The sequence below is a fragment of the Nicotiana tabacum genome, chromosome 24 (genome assembly GCF_000715075.1).
Source record: "Nicotiana tabacum cultivar K326 chromosome 24, ASM71507v2, whole genome shotgun sequence".
Lineage (NCBI taxonomy): Eukaryota > Viridiplantae > Streptophyta > Magnoliopsida > Solanales > Solanaceae > Nicotiana > Nicotiana tabacum.
This window is the reverse complement of record NC_134103.1, coordinates 57,545,653-57,564,995: the sequence shown is the minus strand read 5'-3', so window position 1 is coordinate 57,564,995 and position 19,343 is coordinate 57,545,653. Positions and strand designations below refer to the sequence as shown.

The following is a 19,343-nucleotide window of genomic DNA, read 5'->3' as shown; positions in this document are numbered from 1 at the left end:
GCTATTATTGGTCTGGAATCATTTTATGGAGAACATTTTGTCATGACCCAAATTACCCATGCCGTGATTGGCACCCAACATCCTCGTCTTGAGCGAACCATAAACATTTACCAGATATAAATTCTAATATGGACAATAATATAATAATCAGAATCTAATAAATCTGACAACACATAAATCAACATAATACAGGTCTGGGTTGTAACGAAGTTATGAGCCTCTAGAAGTAGAAAAGTACATCAACTATTTGAATACGAACTACATAAAGATAAAAGAGAAGCCAAGCCATTGCGAACCAGGCAAGAAGCAAGAATTTCACCACTGATACTGATATAAATGCCGGAATCTCAATCACGGGTCCCCCTAGTACTTGGATCCGAATTATAGAATGCAGGGAAAAGAGGGCGAGTACGGGATTACTCAATATGTATCATTGACCGCCTCCCACGAAGCAATGGCGAGAGTCAATTAAGAAAGTAGTCATTAAAACATAACTCGGGCAAGTATTATATTCAACAGTAATAGGCACATAGCACATAACAACAATATGCATAAGTCCAGCATTTATCAAAATGCACAATAAAAGTGGCATATTGTTTATGCATGATAAAGATTCAAATTTTACTCATAATCGACATGTGTAATCACTCAAACCTATGCGTACACCGTATGTGGTTCATCAAGACTAGTGACTCATGAGGGAGGATCTAATACACACACAATAACCAGAATGCGAGTCCACATGGCCAAAACTAATATCTCAATAGCAGATACGAGTTCACATCCCATAACACATTCCCACCTATCCAATTTGAATCACATATGCAAATCAATATGCATACATGCATGACAAAATAGTCCAAACCATGTAAATCAACATTCATGAACTCTATAATGTTATCTAGCATGTAACAAATGCATATAATATTATACTAGCAAATATGCACAATTAATCATACTCCCTCTGTTTCAATTTATGTGAACCCATTTGACTGGGCACGAAGTTTAAGAAAAGAGAGAAGACTTTTGAACTTGTGGTGTAAAATGAGGCACATATATTTTGTGTGGCTATAAATCATTGCACAAAGGTAAATTATTACCAATTAAGGAAATGTGTCATTCTTTTTGACACAGACTAAAAAGGAAATAGGTTCACATAAATTGAAACGGAGGGAGTATAACAAATATAGCAAGTCGTGCACAACAAAGTAACAAAAATATATCCCATATATTACCCCGGTATCCACATATATACTTGTCACCTCATATATATGGTACCCTCATGTACATAGTATATGTAAAACAATTCTAGTTTGGGAAAAATTCGCCCATTGAGGTCAAAGTAGTAAATTACCTCGGTCTAAGCTCAGCTTAGACTTCAAGAACAACCTTTCCACGTCTAAAATCCACCAAACGAATCCGATCTATTCAAAACATTACTTAACGATGTTAAAAAAGTCTATTGGACCCAATTCCATAATTTAAGACTCGGTCAAGGTCAAAGTCTTGCAAAAAAGTCAACCCCGAGTCAAAACGGTTGAGCCCTAAAACAAAAGTCAAATCTGGGTTACCTATAACGAGTCCAAAGCTATGCTTAGATTTTCATTTGGAGTCCGTTTAGATGCTCAAATTCTTAATTTAGTGTTTCTAGGATTTAGACCTAAAATCCCAGTTCCTACCATTACATCCCATGTTTTAATGGTAAATCTTCAAGAAAAAACATGGCATAAACTCAAGGAGATGATTAGAAGACTTACCCAACTCAGTTGGTAAATACCCCGTTCAAATCTCCAATTCCCATAGCTTAGAACTCCAGAAATGGAGCTGGTTTGCGAAACTCAGCTATATATACCGGTCCAGGTTCTTCACCTAAATTGCGATAAAACTTTTGCAATCACGGACAATGCCTAAACGTTGGCCTATGCAATCTCACTCATAAACCACGTGAGAGCCGATAGCATCATGACCCTCTAAACTAAAACATGATAAAAGCATAGAAATAACAAAGAAAGAATTCCACTAAGGTTGTCTGATAATATTATATGTGCGACAACGAAGTACAACTATAATGTCAAGACGTCCCATAGAACCAACTAAAAGGCTAAATCATTGAGCACTAGGAATTGAATACAACTGATACTAGGAATTGAATACAACTGATACGAGACGCAACTCAATAAAGAAGTCATAAATTAGAATAAGAAGAACTGAGCTGAAGCTACATTCACGGACAAGTGGTGGCTGGATAAGCTGGCAATTAGCAACTCAGTAGTTGGATCACTCTCTAACGGACCTATGCACGGTTAGTAACTATGAATCTAAAAGGTCGAACAAGATTATCGACTCGCTTTCCCAGCTTACCCCTGGGGAAGTTTTTAGAAATCGCCAGTAGTGCATAATGTAAGGTATTACAAGTATAAAAGCAATATACAAGTAAAGCAACTGATTCGAGCATGATGAATACTATTATTTAAAGTAGACATGATGCTACTATATGCTGAAAAACTGCTCAACCCATCTAGGGGCCATGAGTATGCTCACTCAGGCTCAACCCATCAATGGGGCCATGAGTATGCTTACTTAGGCTCAACCCATGCTAAAGCTGCCGGCTCATAAGGACATACGTCGGTTCCAAGCTGTGTGTGATGCTAGCTATGTGATAATGCCATGCTAAATAGCTAAACAAATATCACAAAGAACTTGTCAACTCTAAAAATATCATGAAAATATAGATAGACATGCTAGGACCTACTTCTGTCTAAGATAGAAACTTCAAAACTAGCTAACAAAGTTCATGCTCTCCTACACACAAGGACAATGTAGTTGAAATGCAAACAAGCAACACATATAGCATGCTTTTAAGGAAAAGCAAGAAAACTAAGGGTGTGTTTGGTATGAAGGAAAATATTTTTCGGAAAATGTTTTTCCAATTTTCCCATGTTTGGTTGGCTTAAATGTTTTGGAAAACATTTTCCTCATGAACTCATTTTCCTCCAATTGGAGGGAAATGTCGAAACATTTTCCAAAACTCTTTTCCAACCTTCCTCCCATTCCCCACCCCAACCCCAACCCCCACCCCTACCCTCACCCCCACCTCCACCCCACCCTAAATAGAAATATTATTAATAGTACTTTCTTTTTATGTTATAGATAGAGTATGTTTTTTTTCATTTCAACAAATGAGTATTTTCTTTTCGCGATATAAAAAAAGTTTATTTTTCATTTTAACAAAAAAAGTACTTTTTATGTAGAAAAAATATTTTCTTTCATTTCAACAAAATGATGTAGTAAAAAGTATTTTCTTTTATTTCAACAGAAAGAGTATTTTCTTTTCATGATGTAGAAAAGTATTTTCTTTCACTTCAACAAAATGAGTATTTTCTTTTCATGATGTAGAAAAAGTATTTTCTTTAACTTTAACAAAATGAGTACTTTATTTTCATGTTGTAGAAATAGTACTTTCTTTTTTAACCAAAAAGAGTATTTTTTAGTTATGGAGCACAAATTTCAATGTTGTTTTTGCGTAAAAAGTAAATCAACACATTAGTTCCTTTGGGTTTGTATGAATTCTTAGAAGAATAATTAAATTCTTGAAGAAAATAGAGTCATGAAAATGTTGGATATTTGAAGGGGGAGAGAGGAGGGGGAGGGGAGAGCACAGGGAACATTAAGACTTGGAGAAGGGGGATGAGGTGAATAGCATAAAAAATTTTCCTAAAAAATATTTTCTACTCTCTAACCAAACACTAAAAAATATTTTCCGAAAAAAGGTTTTCACTCACCAACCAAACAAGGGAAAATAAGTGATAAAACTACTCATTTTCCATGAAAACATTTTCTAGGAAAACATTTTCCATGAAAAACATTTTCCTTCATACCAAACACACCCTAAGAGTTAAAGTCTCACTTGCATCGAAAATGGCAAACAACACTTTACTTGAATCTCCAACTCAAACAATCTCCTTTGACTGCAGTCTATTCAAAATCATGAATAATGGGTTCAAATTAGTCTAGGATAACTATTCTATAAATTTAGCAAGCTTCGATGTCAAGTCAACTTAAAAGTCAAACCCGAGCTCACATGGTCAAACTACGAAACAAAAGTCATATCCGGTTGGCCTATAACCTCATGAATCCAAATCCATGTTTAGATTTCCATTGTAAGACCATTTAGGCATTCAAATCGACATTCATGTGATTCTAGGTAATCTCCAAAGTTTCACTAGAATCCACCTTCAATTTATGTTTCTATGATAGATTTATGATATGAATGATACATCGAGTTGAAATTGCATACTCCAATGTTGTAGATGTTAATCTTGCTTAAAATTCCCCAAAACTGAGCTCCCAAGTTTTCAAAATAGTCGGGAATGAACTAAAATCACAAAATGGGACTATTTATACAATGCTGGAATTTTGTCCTTGAGCTCTATAGGTGCGTCGCACGTCCAACTCCTCCCAGCCCTTATTGTGTCATGCAAGTGCGTCACACCTCTACCACTATTGTCAAATGCGAAAAGCATTAAAAAGCGCTCTAGGTGTATCAGAGCTTTAAGCGAAATTAAAGTGTGGGCTTTAGTTAAAAAGGCTTAAAGAAAAAAAAAAGTAGAAAATCTATATGTAATGCAAGAAAAAAGTAACAACTTCATAATAATGTCCTTAACAATTACTTTATCTTTTTGCCAATCATATTTACTGTTTTGTACTACTCAATTTAAGATAGACCTTATAGGCAATAAGGTGCAGGCCTTAATACCTTGCCAACATTAAAGTGCAGCCTAGACGAGGCGAAGCGCATACCTCAAGCATCTCTGAGCTTCAGGGTTTAAATGCGCCTCAGATAAGCCTTTGACAACACTTCCTCAAATGCACCAAGCCTACACGCACCAGAGCATAAGGTGCAATTTTTTTACAATTTCATCTTTGTCCCGAATGATGCTGAACCTCACTCCAGCCCTCCGGAACCCTTTCAAACTATCCCGACAAAGCACTATATGAACCTACTGAAGGCCTCAAAACATAAAACAAAGAGCAAATGCTAAAAATAAGGGTAGGGTTGTTATAAGAGATTCTATAACTTCCAAGTTCTTTGCCATGGTGGCGAAACACTCCCGAGCCCCTCAGGTCCCAAACCAACCGCGCCTGCAAGTACCAAAACATCATCTGAACCTACAGGAAGTCGCAAAATATGCAACGACACGCAATAACTCAAAAATAGGGGTTGAATTGTTACACGGAGTTAGTCAGTTGGCTATTCATTGCTATTGCAATCAAACTCTCCGCGATAGCAGAAGTCAACTGAGCGTAGCGTAAACTCTTCGGGACAACAATCACCACCTTCGCAATCGCGAAGCTAACCTGGCTAGCACCCTTTGTGATTGCGAGCCCAACTTGCAATCGCGGTGCACTAGTTGACAAACAAACAACTTTGAACTTGTTCCAAATGCCGTCGAAACTCACTCGAGCCCCTCGGACCCCACAACTCCCAAGACATAATACCCCATATACAAAGTCTCAAAGCATGAATATTGGGAACAAATACTCAAAACAAGTGGTTGTGTTGTCACAATTTTCTCCAATTTTTTTTCTCTTATGCATATTTTTGTTTAGGGGTAAAATTTGCGTACACACTACCTCTCCAGACCCCACTTGTGGAATTATACTGGGTTTGTTGTTGTATATTTTTGTTTAGTAGGTTGATAGAGGAGATATAATGTAAGTTGCTTCGACACGGCAGTTTAGGTGCCGCACCCGTGTCGACACGACACTAGTATGGTGTGGGTATGGGATCTGTACCAGATCTAGTCAAACAATTTAGGGTACTTTGACCACGACGAACTGAAAAATTCCAGACGAGATACAATTTGATTCCCGAAATCAGAACCAAAACTAGGGTAAATTTACCAAAAAACTGGAATACCTTATCTAGGAAATCAATCCTTTACTTATCTACAACTTGAGAATAAAAAAGAAATTCACAATTTACAAGCTATATGTAAGTATTCCACAAAATTTCTCTTAATTTAGAGATATTTTTATATTTTGAATTATTTTTAGCTGGATCCCCGCACCCGTATCCGTACTAGGATCCATATCCCCGAATCTTAGAATTTACATCTTGAAGGATCCGACCTCTAGATCCGCACCCGTGTCGGATACCCACACCTGTGTCCGAGCAACTTAGGATCTAATAAACAAATCAAATTCCTATCATAATCGTAGTTATGTGTATTGGAACTGATTAATCATAACAATTCTCTAGTTAAAGACTGATTAGAGTTTATATCTGTTAGAACATCAGATAAATATATGGGTTGATGGTACTCTTTTATTTTGTGAGGCAGAGAAGGAACAATTCCTATGTCTCAGAGGTACTTTACTGTCCTTTGAAGCAGTTTCTGGTTTGAAAGTCAATCTGGGAAAGAGTAATATTTATAGCATTAATGATGAGAACTGTATTGAAGAACTAGTAGATATTTTTGGGGTGCCAAGTGGATAATTTTCCGACAATCTTTCTGGGATTCCCTCTTGGAGTAAGGAGAAATGATCAAAGCATTTGGCAAGAGGTCTTGGATAGATAAGCCAACAAGACGACTCCCTAGAAAAAACAGTATTTGTCATTTGGAGGGAGACTCACATTGTCATTTGGAGGGAGACTCACATTGATAAATAGTGTTCTAGATGGGATGCACTCTTATCTAATGTCCTTATTCTCTATGCCTGCTACAATAAAGAAAAAGTTGAACTCTATGAGGAATCAATTTTTATGGGATGGGAACAATGACAACAAAAATATTCAGTTAAATGGCAGATAGTTCTTTGACATAAGAAAGGGGAGGCTTGGGAGTTAGAAATCTGAGACTACATGATAAAAGCATGTTATTCAAGTGGCTGTGGAGATTTAGTAGGGATGAAGAAGCAATCTGGGTAAAAATAATTGAAGCCATTTATGGCAGTAGATAAGGTTGTAATTCCCCTTGCAAAAGTGTGTATACTAGAGGGGGAGTGTGGAAAGAGGTTTGCAAATTATGGGAGGAATTTAAGCAATTTACTACATTGGAGTTGGGGAATGGAAGAAAGATTCAGTTCTTGAATGATTTATGCATTGATGATGGAAACCTTGAAAGAAAAATTTCCTAATCTATTTAGCTGTTGCACTAATAGAGATGGAGTTGTGCTTTAGTTCTATTCAGATTCAAGTTGGCCGGTGAATTTTAGAAGACATTTGAATGATTGGGAAATAGAAAATTTCTGTCATCTACTCCTTCAGTTGGGCTCGACTCATATTAATCAAAGCCAAAAAGACTTATTAGTATGGACAACTAGCAAAGATATGAAGTTCTCAGTCAATAATTGCTACAACTTGCCAAGGAAGAGAACAAGTCAATGGGAAACAAATTGGCCTTGGAAAGTGATCTGGAGGAACAAACCCCCTGTTAAAGTTGCATGTTTTGGTTGGACTGCTGCTTGGGAAGCTTGTCTCACCCAAAACAATCTTCAGAGAGGTTTTTCACTTGGTAACAGGTGTTATCTATGTGAGGAAGAAGTGGAGACTGTGAACCACCTTCTTTTGCATTGCAGATTTGCCAGACAATGCTCGGAGTTCCCTTTCAGTATATGTGGGTCTCATGGGTCATGCCTCAGAGTGTTAGCTCTCTATTGGGGAGCTGGCAGCATCAAAGGACAGATAAAGCTTTGAAGCAAATTTGGAGAACTATTTCCTAGTGCATTTTCTGGACCATTGGCTAGAGAGGAGTAGAGCTTGTTTTGATGGGCGAAGAGATCAGATTTTTAGAGTTAAAGACAAGTGTTTGCATAATTTGTTTCTTTGGTTTAAGGGCAGTCTTGTTGATAGTATTGATCATTACTTGGATTTCCTGGAGTTGTTAGGAAAATGTTGTAACTAACTGCATGGATATTCCCAGCAGTGTTTTGTAACTTTCTGGTGCCGTCTTGGTACTTAGTTAATAAAACTTTACCTTATTTAAAAAAAACATGGGTTGTAATTTTCTTATATGGTCTCAGATAATTCTCACCACTTGAGTTAGCCTTTTGGGTTGAGTTCGGCACTATCCATTTTCTCAACATGATACTATAGTCAAATCCATCTCAGATGTTTGGTTATCTAATATTGAACCACCCGTGTTATGTAACTCTACGTCCTAGGTGTTAAGCCCTAGGCTCCCACTTCAGTCAAGTGTTATGTTGTAATCTTCTTATATTTTTGAGTGATATTCACCACTTCAGCTAGTTTTTGGAAAGTCCATTTTCTTAAAAATGTCTATATAAATCAATAATATCATCCTACGAACAATAAAGTGATAGTGAATTTGACCTTTATGGGCATCTATCCATCACTATCTCTACTAGGGTATCATGTTCGAGTTATGATGTCCTACTAATTGGTTCACCATGCACAAGTCTGACACTCTGAATGACAAGTTGCCCAGGCCAAATTATCTGCTCCATGAGGAGAGTTAAGCATTCAATTCTCAAAATTTTCCTTCTCTATGCCATTGATATTGTTAAAATTTCACCTGCTGTGCATTGTTGGATTGACAGATTTTGTTTGCCAATCTGGACCTGGGTCCTGGCCTTCATATGTTTATGCTCAATCGGCACTCTATCCTATGGCGAATAGTGCAGCTCAGGTTCACAGAATATTATCTAGTACATAAATTTTTTTCTTGATATCTATCTACCAGTTCCTTTAAGCAGTGAGTGATTTATATGGAGTTGAAAGTTTCTCTTTTCCAATGTGCTTGTAGGATCTTTTTGGTATTATTCCTGGTGATACAGACTACAGAATGTTTGCCCAAGATTTTGGCGATATTCCTGGACTGGATATTATCTTCCTCCTTGGTGGTTATTTTTATCATACCGCGTCTGATACTGTTGAAAGACTATTGTACGCATCATAATTGCTGTTTTGGTATAGATCACCAAATTGAAATTTTAAGACTATTGCGTCTACTTGGATGCTTCCTCTAATACATGAGAATTCTTTCTTACCTAGACCTGGAAGCATTCAAGCACGTGGAGACAATTTATTAAGAATAATCAAAGCCTTCACAAACTCATCTAACCTGCAAAATGCACATGAGAGGAGATTAAGATCTGCTGTCAATAGATCTGACAATGAACATGCGGTTTTCTTTGATTACTTGTCATGGTTCTTGGTAAGCCAACAATTTTCACGATGAAGATCTTATCTAGTTATTGTATGAAGTGGGTAATTAACTATGAGTACCTATTGTTCTTCTTCTCATTGTAGATATACTATTCAAGAGAGCAAGCTATGCTACTTCATAGTTTTCCTCTTGTCATCTTTTTTCTTGTGCCACTTCTCTTACGCTTTCCAACTTGGGGACTGACCTGTTGTTTTGCAACCTTCAATGATTTTCTTAAAGGTAACAAACATACTTCAATTCTCTCTTTGGTTGGAAGAGTGGTCTTAAAAGCTTGTTCTCTTTCCTGCTAGTTTAAAATGTTTTTTTTTGACTGTTATGCAGGAATGTTGTATCATACGTTTGCAATTTTGCTAGGAATTGTTTTTCCAGTTGCCTTTGCTGTCATAAGACTGCTGTTTTCTGGTCAGTCGATGAACTGGTATGTTTGCTTATTCATGAAATATCATTCTCCGGGTTTGTTGGAAAATTATATTTTAAGGAAAAAGGGTCATATTTGTCCCTCTACTATGCGAAAATGATCAATTTTGTCCTCCGTTATACTTTGAAGTAAAAATACCCCTGATTTAATCCAAGTGGTTCAAATATAGACCTCCTCCGTTAGGGCTGTCCAAGGTGGATACCATCGCATGTGGCACTGACATTTTGGTGAGATGGATGCTACATGGCATGCCACCTCACCTTCCCCAATCCATTTTACCCCTTTCCTTCTGCTGCTTCTTCCCCAGGAGAACAACTGTACAGTACTCTTTGCGAAAATATTTATCTTCAGATATATATGTGATGATGTATGTAACATTTCCATGGTTAAATTGAAGTACAAAATTAGTAGATCGAAAATGTGAGATCCATGGAGAATCAATGGAGAAAAGATGAGAAGTTTGAGTTCTTATAGATGAACAACACATACAAAGACATGGAGCAGCTGGACAATGGAATGACGAATGGAGAAAATCAATATATTTATTTGATGCAATGAGAAAATTCAGAAAGGAAAAATAATTCGTGACTGAAGATTCTGAGGTTTCTTGACTGAAGATCTCAAGATTCTGTAGAAGACATAAAAGGAAAACAACACAGATAAAGCTCAGTAAGCGAAGATCTCACAAGCCGCAAATTATTACGAAGATTCAAAGCTAAAAGAAGGAGAAAGTTGTAGCTTATGCTTTGCTCTGCTTGCATATCGGGATAAATTGAAGGAGCAAATAAATATGTCTTGTCCTTTCTTTTCAATTCTAATAATAAGCTCGAAAACCATAGATGATTGCTTGATAAAATTCACAATCAGAAATGTGGTTCTGATCTTTAATGCGCCAAAAAATTCATGGCCGTATGCTCTTTTCTGCATCCATATAACTAACTTGAATTGCATTCATTTCTCCCATCTTCGCGTGACCATAAGTCCAAGTCTCTAGTCTTCAATTCTTTTACGGAAGAAGAAGTGGAGGTGAAGGGGTAAAGTGGGTTGGGGGTAGTGAGGAGGCATGTCACATGTCGTCCATCTCACCAAAATGTCAGTGCCACATGGGATTGGTGTTCACGTTGGACAACCCTAACGGAGGAGGGGTATATTTGAGCCACTTGGGTAATCTCAGGGGTATTTTTGCATCGAAAGTATAGCAGAGGGAAAAAATGATTTTTTCCACTTAGTAGAGGTGCAAATTTGGCCTTTTTCCTTTTTAAAAAAATTGTGTTGGAGCTTAGTGCACCAGACTGCCCTTTTTATGTTTTGAATGTCTGGTTTTCTACTCCATGACGATGATATTGTGATTACTTTTACACTGAGTATCCTGATAATATTGTATTTATGAAAAATTCAGGTGCTAACCTGAAGGATAATTTTTGTGGAAGCTGTGGCTATTATTTCTCTTATGCCCATTTCATTATAATATGAATATCTTATTTTATATAAATATCTTATTTAATACATACGTACATATATGTTGTTGTTGTTCTGTATGCTCTCTCTATATATAACTGGAGACATGTTTTATGTAACATAAAGACACCAGCCAAATAAATGTTGCATGAGTGGAATGCCTCAAGTTGCTTCTAATTGTTGGCCTTCAAATTCTCCTGTCAAATTGCTATCATTTTCTTGCTTTATAAAGTACTTAGATGTGCCACAACCTCATCAAGCTGCTTATACTTTTACGCCAACAAACAGAAGTTTTCTACTTGACTGACAAATCTTCTGAAATTGTTTTCGTGAATAGGTTTGCTACACCATATTTGGCATTCATGATGTTCATACCCTGTTCACTTGCTGGGATGTTGATTCCAAGAATGATCTGGAAAAGCTTCCCTTTGACTCAAGATGTTTCTGTCCTGAAGTTGTCAGAAGTGGTACAACTTTAATCTTTTAAATATTGTTTTGGCAAAGATTTCTGCTTTTCATATATATGTTTTTTTGTTTCATCTTTTCCTTTTTTATAAATATGTACCCTGACAAAGATCTATCTTGTTCTTCATTTCACTCATTACACTGTGGACTGATTTTTATATATTTTATTTGGTAATTCCACTGCACTTTTTGACAGCCCTTGGAGAATACTTTGGATTTCAAAACGGTAAAACAAAGAAAGCAAGCTGATACATTCTGCTTATTTTAGGACTACTTTGATATATTGTCTCATAATTTTTAATTGGTGTCTAGAAACAGCTGATAGTTTTTTTCCATTTAGCTATTCAATCTTATTTTGTGATGAGTATGGAATAGGAATGAGGGAGAGGGGAGATATAGGCAGAGTAGGTTAGGTAACACCTCCTTTTCTTGTTAGTTAATGCTGGAGGGGATTTTCTTTTGCCCGCGCTCGCACCCGGGGTGGGGGGGATTGGATTTTTGGAGAAATTTAAGTGTTAAGTGCTGCGTTAATTTCCAAATTCTGTTCCATAATAATTATATAAACTATGCATTTGTGATTTGATGACTCAACGATGCTTCTTCCATGAGTTATATAGAGATTTTATCGGCGAAATGCTATGTATGTGGAGTTCACAAGATTTATGCTTATATTGCAGAGATCATGGCAATGATTGGCGTTCTTTCATTTTCCTTTTTTTTTTGTCTTCTCTAGGAACTAGCTTCTGAAGCTAAATTTTGGGGAGCATTTGGGTTGTATTCCGTTTTAACAGTGGTGCGTAATAGTTTTTCTATAAGTTATCTGCATTTAATACTCTTCTTTTGAGTTTGATTGACTTTGTCACCTCAGTTTTTCCAGACTTGGTGAAGTGTGTAAAGAGGGCCAAATTTAACCCTCTACTTTCGGATATTGTCTATATTTAGCCTCCGTTATATTATCGGGCCAAATTTACCCATACCATTAGCAAACTTTTTAAAAATTACCCCAGTCCTAGTGGTAACTTACTCTCTCCCAAATCCCTTTTATTTAAGGCACTTATTCTTCTCCTTAATCCACCATTTTCAGAAATCACCATTAAAAAAAAAACACCTATACCTGTACTTTCTTATTGCTAAGACATGAAGGAATGTGAAATCGAATGTTGGATGTTAAAGATTTATGGCATGTCTTGACAAAAATAGCGTCCACTTATATATATATATATATATATATATATATATATATATATATATATATATATATATATGTATGTCGGATAAGTTAAAATTCCGAAGACTATAATGCTAATTCCTACCCATGCATGAGTCAAGCTTAACTTGGTGATGTACTTTCAAGGTTTTGCACCTCTCAAGTACAAAGAAGAGAGAAAAACAAAAGCACCCCGCTAAAGTTTTTTCACAAAACTAGCGAAAGCGTTCTTCAAACTCACATTAGAAGAATGTAAGATGAAAAGAAACCTTACCCACTCGTTCCTCAATCTCGCAAGATTGCAAGAAGCGTTGAATAAAGGAAGAATAATGAAATAAAAATTAAATCACGTTGTTGAAGCTAATGCTCAAAGAAACTAATCACCAATGTTTATTTTCAGCATATTAAACCATTTAAATAGGCCTTACAATGAGTAAAATTGATAAGGTTAAGGAAAACTAATCCTAATTAAACTAGAATAAGAATGAGGCTAAGATAACCTATCCTAACTAAAATAGGAAAAAGAATTCTAGTAAGAATGGGATTCTACTAAAATTCCTAGTTTGACTAGAATTACAATTATAATCCTACTAAAACAAGAATTAATTTACTAGGAAGCAAGACATACAAAATCCTAATCTTGATTGGATTCTTGGATTTCTTGAATTTCTTGGATTTTTAGCGTTTTTGATCTTGTATCCTTCTTCCCTAGTTGAAAAAGACTCGTCCTCGAGTCTAACAACTTCCATAGATGGCGCAAGATTTGCTAATGCTCACCAGGTTTCAAATTACATCTTGCTAGTTTATCATAGAGCTTCTTCACGTTGCAAGAAAACTTAGAATGTGGTCGAACCAAATCCCACTTTCTAAGTTTCAATTTTCTACCAAGCCTTCTCCATGTGATCTTTCTATGTTGACTCTCAAACTTCAACTTATAATATGAAGTTATTGATGTCAGAACTACATGAAACTTAGCCAACTCCATGTCTAGCTTTGAATTAAGCATAGAGATCAACGCTCTTCTTGAGACTGCATCAACTGCTATGCTTGTACACCAACAATCACTTTGACGATGGCCATATATATATTTATGAGGTGAAGATATCTTGTTTCTCCAATATACCTCAAACTCTCCATTATCCACTCCGTTTTAGGTAATCCTTCCTCTTGTTCATGTATATTTTTATGGACTTTAGGATTAATGCAATATGCTTACTTGTTTGGAATGATAAAGTAAACAATCAAGTCAATATTGTGTTGAGCATCTCTTAAAGGCGGATAACCAGAGTTATCTGTAAGATTTTCACGCTAAAGGCAGCTGAAACCAGGGTTGTGAAAAGCGGTTGCTTCCTCGCTTAAAGCGAGAAGCGAAGCGAGGCGACCCTATGACCGCTTCTGCTATATGAAGCGACTCAGGTAGGCAAAAGCGTGCGCTTCCCACTAAAAAGCGAGAAGCGCTGAAGCGAAGCGAGGCGACCGAAGCGAGCGCTTCTCTGTTTTAAACACCTGGCAACCTATTTAATTAAAAAAAAAGGTGTTCTTTTATTAAAACATACGACCAACAGCAATAGGGAGAAAGAGGCGACTAGGGTTCCAAGTCTTGTACACTTTTCAACTTCAACATACGACCATCAGCAACAAGTATGTGATTTCGTTCTTCTTCTTCTTATTATTCTTCTTCTTCTTCTTTTTTCAGCGTCCAAATAGCAGCGAAATGCTGGCGAATTTTTTTTCCCTTCGGTTCTCCTTTCTCAGTCTTCTCCTATTTGATTAAATGCTGCCCAGTTTTTAACAGAATGGTATATTTTAATATTCAAATGGTATATTTATTTTAATATATTTTTTTTAAAATTCTGCTTCACTTCAAAAAAGCGAGCGCTTTGCTTCTCGCTTTAAGCGAAATGGGAGTTGTCGCTTTTCTTCGCTTCACGCTCTTCACAACACTGGTAAATCCTCAACTTGTGGATCCAATACATGTTCCTTGTCTCTTTGATATTGGTCTTCATCAGGTTTGTCCTCTCCACTCCCTTGATTTTCGGAATATTTATCATATTGGGCATGGTGCATTGGTGCTCTCATGTCTTGGTCAGCTTCAACCTCTTCAACTTGCTCAATATATCTTGCTCTATGCGGTTAAATTGGTGGATACCGAAGTGGTAGACGTGGCGGTAGCACTGGTATGTTATTGAAGCACCAAACCTTCAGCAAATTCAGTCAGATGCTTTATTGATTCCGTCAAGCTATTTAGCTGCAATTTAATTTCTTCATTGTCTCGTTCAAGGACTATAGTTCTTAATTTCTGAATTTTTAATTGAAGATCCATTGAAGAGGATCACAAATTTGCTATTTTCTTGTCCGGTGACACGATGAATAAGATAGCAAGTCAAGAATTCGAACCTGGAACTTGTGCTTCGATACCAAATTGATGTACCGGTTTTGCACCTCTCAAGCACAAAGAAGAGAGAAAAACAAAAGCACCCCGCTAAAGTTTTTCACAAAAGTAGCGAAAGCGTTCTTCAAACTCAAGTTAGAAGAATGTAAGATGAAAAGAAACCTTACCCACTCGTTCCTCAATCCCGCAAGATTGCAAGAAGCGTTAAATAAAGGAAGAACAATGAAATAAAAAGTAAATCACATTTTTGAAGCTAATGCTAAAAGAAACTAATCACCAATGTTTATTTTCAGCATATTAAGCCCTTTAAATAGGCCTTACATTGAGTAAAATTGCTAAGGTTAAGGAAAACTAATCCTAAATAAACTGGAATAAGAATAAGGCTAAGAAAATCTAACCTAACTAAAATAGGAAAAAGAATTCTAGTAAGAATGGGATACCACTAACATTCCTAGTTTGACTAGAAGTACAAATATAATCCTACTAAAATAAGAATTAAATTACTAGGAAGCAAGAAATACAAAATCCTAATCTTTAAGGAAAAGAAGCCTAATCTTGATTGGATTCTTGGACTTCTTGAATTTCTTGGATTTTTAGCTTTCTTGATCTTGCATCACTTGGATATGAGGAACAATGTATATTTGATGTACTTTCAAGGTTTTGCACCTCTCAAGCACAAAGAAGAGAGAAAAACAAAAGCACCCCGCTAAAGTTTTTCACAAAACTAGCGAAAGGATTCTTCAAACTCATGTAAGAAGAATGTAAGATGAAAAGAACCTTACCCACTCGTCTCTCAATCCAGCAAGATTGCAAGATGCGTTGAATAAAGGAAGAAGAATCAAACAAAAAATAAATCACGTTTTTGAAGCAAAAACTTAGAAAAACTAATTCTAATTGAACTAGAATAAGAATAAGGTTTAGAAAAACCTATCCTAACTAAAATAGGAAAAATAATTCTAGTAGGTATGGAATTCCAACTAACAATCCTAGTTTTACTAGAACTACAAATATAATCCTACTAAAGCAAGAATCAAATTACTAGGAAATAAGAATTAAGAAATTCTAATCTTTATGGAAAAGAAATCCTAATCTTGTATGGATTCTTGGACTTATTGAATTTCGTAGATTCTTGGCCTTCTTGATCTTGCATCATGAAATTATAATTCAAGTAGGATCTTGCTTGAAGGTTTTATAGAGAAAAACAAAAGCACCTCCCTAAAGTTTTTCACAAAACTAGTGAAAGCGTTGTTCAAACTCACGTCAGAAGAATGTAAGATGGAAAAGCCTTGCTCACTCGTTCCTCATGTTAGATAGTTATGTAAATTATATGAATTAGTCCTAGTCCTACATAGAATAGGAATATGATATGAATTGTATAAATAAGGCTCATTGTATTATAATTAAACAGAATATCAATAATAGATTTTTCTCCCGTACATTCTCACTTGGTATCAGAGCATTGGTGAGATAATTATCGTAGTGCGTCATTCCAACGACATCCGGGAAGAAATCAGTCGTCACCGTGCAATTTTTCGGTGACCTGAGAAGCTGTTTGCATCAAAACCACTTTTTACCGGTGTTGTGCATATACATACACCACCACAGTGTTCTCCATCCTTCGGCGACCAAACCCCACAAAACCCCACTGGAAAAACCCCATCCACGCGCCGACCAGAGTGATTTTTCCGACGAGATCTGTCCACGCGCCGGCGCATGGACCACCTTACGGTCAGTTTCCGACAAAGCTCCTTTTGGACGGCTTTCTCAGGACGTTATTCCGAGTTTGTCTATTCAAGTATCATCAAATTCCGGCAACTTTTTTTATTTTCCGGCGAGTGAACATTGTTTTCCAAAAAAAAAAAAGGTGTTCTGATTTGGCAGTCCAATGTTAACCATACAAGTTGTAATCAAGAATTTGAGAAATTGGTTGTAGCAAAATGGAATCTAATACTACGAATAGTTGGATGGTTTCTCTACCAGATTATATTGAGTTTCTTCAGTACAAAGCATGTAAACAGACATCTTCAGGGATAGCTTCCGTTGTTCAGATAGATATTAGCGTGACTTAGGGGTGTCAATGGTTCGGTTCGGCCGGTTATTTTATAAAATTTCTACCATACCAATTTTTCGGTTATTCTATTATTTATAACCAAAATTAGACTTTTCGAAACCGTCCTAATCATGTCGATTTTTCTTCGGTATCGGTACGGTTCGGTTAATATTCGGTATTTTTTTTAAATATCATATAAAATTCACTAGTAGAAGTAGAAAGCTATAACATACGTTCTTTTATAGGACTTAGCAAAACTCTCTAGACATTTTTACTGTTTAAAGGGTGGTGAATTAAAAAAATGAAAGATGGCTAGAGTATAGATCCATCAACTATTCTACAACAACGTAAAAGAAATCAAGCAAAGGCAAAGAAAATATAAATCACACGAGTAGAAAGATATTAACCAAACCGGGACTCAAGAATAAAGTCTATAGAAGATTAAATATTCAAAAACATAAATCTAAATTATATGAAAGAAAACATATTCAATACATTGTAGTTTGCTACTCATAATCGCTAGAATACTTTGTGTCTTGCTAATGAAGATACTTGAAATAACTTAGTTTATGTAGAAGTAGCATAATAGGTTTTAGGAATTAGTATTTTGAGTTTAATTACTTATTGGCTTGTAACAATTTTCATAATTCCAAGGCCCAAACAAAAATTTAATGCATTATTATTTTTAAACTTACTATATAAATATATTTTTCAAATGTAAAATTTATTCGGTACGGTTCGGTATTTTTTCGGTTTATTTTTATAAAATAAAAACCTATCCTAATTATCAGTGCGGTTATAGATTTATATAAAAACCTACGTGTTCTTTAAAAGAAACTTAAATTCGGTTCGGTGCGGTACAGTTCGGTCGGTTTAGTCGGTTTCCGAATATCTATTGACACCCCTAGCGTGACTTGTGTTTCCCAATCTTCAACCTCTGAGTCTTGGGTCATTGATTCAGGTGCATCTGATCATATTTTTGGTAACAAATCTCTTTTCACAACTATTTCATGTTCTCAATCACTTCCAACAATCACAATGGCTAACGGGTCTCAAACCATGGCAATTGGAATAGGTCAAGCAAGTCCACTTCTTTCCTTACCTTTAGATTCAATTTTTTATGTTCCCGGTAGTCCTTTTAATCTCATAGCGTTAGTCGCTTAGCCAAATCACTTAAATGCTTTGTTTTATTTCTTGATGACTTTGTTTTTATATAGGAACACAGTACAAGGTGGATCATTGGTACCGGTCGTGAATCAGATGGACTCTATTACCTTATCCTTGCAAAATCACATGGACTCACATCTTGTCTTCCTTCAACAACTTGTCCTGTTACTGATTCACCACATTTATTACATAAACGGTTGGGACATCCTAGTTTGTCAAAATTTCAAAAAATGGTAACTGGTTTATCTCACTTGTTCACTCTAGAGTGTGAGTCATGTCAGCTCGGTAAGCATACCCGCTCCCATTTCCCTCGACGTCTTGATAATCGAGCAGAGTCACCTTTTACTTTAGTCCATTCAGATGTTTGGGGTCCTAGTCGGGTTAGTTCTACCTTGGGATTCCGCTACTTTGTCAGTTTCATTAATGATTATTCCAGGTGCACTTGAATATTTTTGATTTTTGATGAAAAATCGATCTGAGTTGTTTTCTATTTTTCAGACCTTCCACGCTAAAATTCAAAATCAATTTGGGGTTTCTATCCGCACATTTCGTAGTGATAATGCCCTAGAGTATTTGTCTTCCCCATTTCAGTAGTTTATGAACTCTCATGGGATTATTCATCAAACATCTTGTCCGTACACATCCCAACAAAATGGGGTAGCTAAAAGAAAGTATAAACATCTTATTGAAACTGCTCGTACCCTACTCATACAATCTCATGTTCCGTTGCGTTTTTGGGGGATGCAGTTCTTACATCTTTCTATCTTATTAATCGTATGCCATCTTCAGCCATCCAGAATTAAGTTCCATTCTTTGTCATGTTTCCCCGCTTACCTTTGTTCTCTCCTTCACCCCGTCCCTTTGTTTTGTTCATAACCTTACTCCAGGAAAAGATAAGTTAGCTCCTCGTGCTCTTAAGTGCGTATTTTTGAGTTACTCGCGAACGCAAAAGGGATATCAATGCTATTCTCCTAACCTCCAGCGATTCCTTATGT

At 36.2% G+C, this 19,343-nt stretch overlaps 1 protein-coding gene across 6 annotated transcripts in view; it reads left to right on the top strand.

The window, feature by feature from the left end:
• Nucleotides 1–19,343, top strand: part of LOC107792226 (uncharacterized) — a 56,095-nt gene that overhangs the window by 3,950 nt on the left and 32,802 nt on the right. For all 6 annotated transcript variants that reach the window (XM_075248300.1, XM_075248301.1, XM_075248302.1 and 3 more), the window contains 7 exons: nucleotides 8,563–8,651; nucleotides 8,769–8,908; nucleotides 9,017–9,179; nucleotides 9,275–9,410; nucleotides 9,513–9,609; nucleotides 11,405–11,534; nucleotides 12,266–12,325. In XM_075248300.1, coding sequence (XP_075104401.1) covers nucleotides 8,563–8,651; nucleotides 8,769–8,908; nucleotides 9,017–9,179; nucleotides 9,275–9,410; nucleotides 9,513–9,609; nucleotides 11,405–11,534; nucleotides 12,266–12,325 — 815 coding nt within the window. The remainder of the gene's footprint in view (nucleotides 1–8,562; nucleotides 8,652–8,768; nucleotides 8,909–9,016; nucleotides 9,180–9,274; nucleotides 9,411–9,512; nucleotides 9,610–11,404; nucleotides 11,535–12,265; nucleotides 12,326–19,343) is intronic.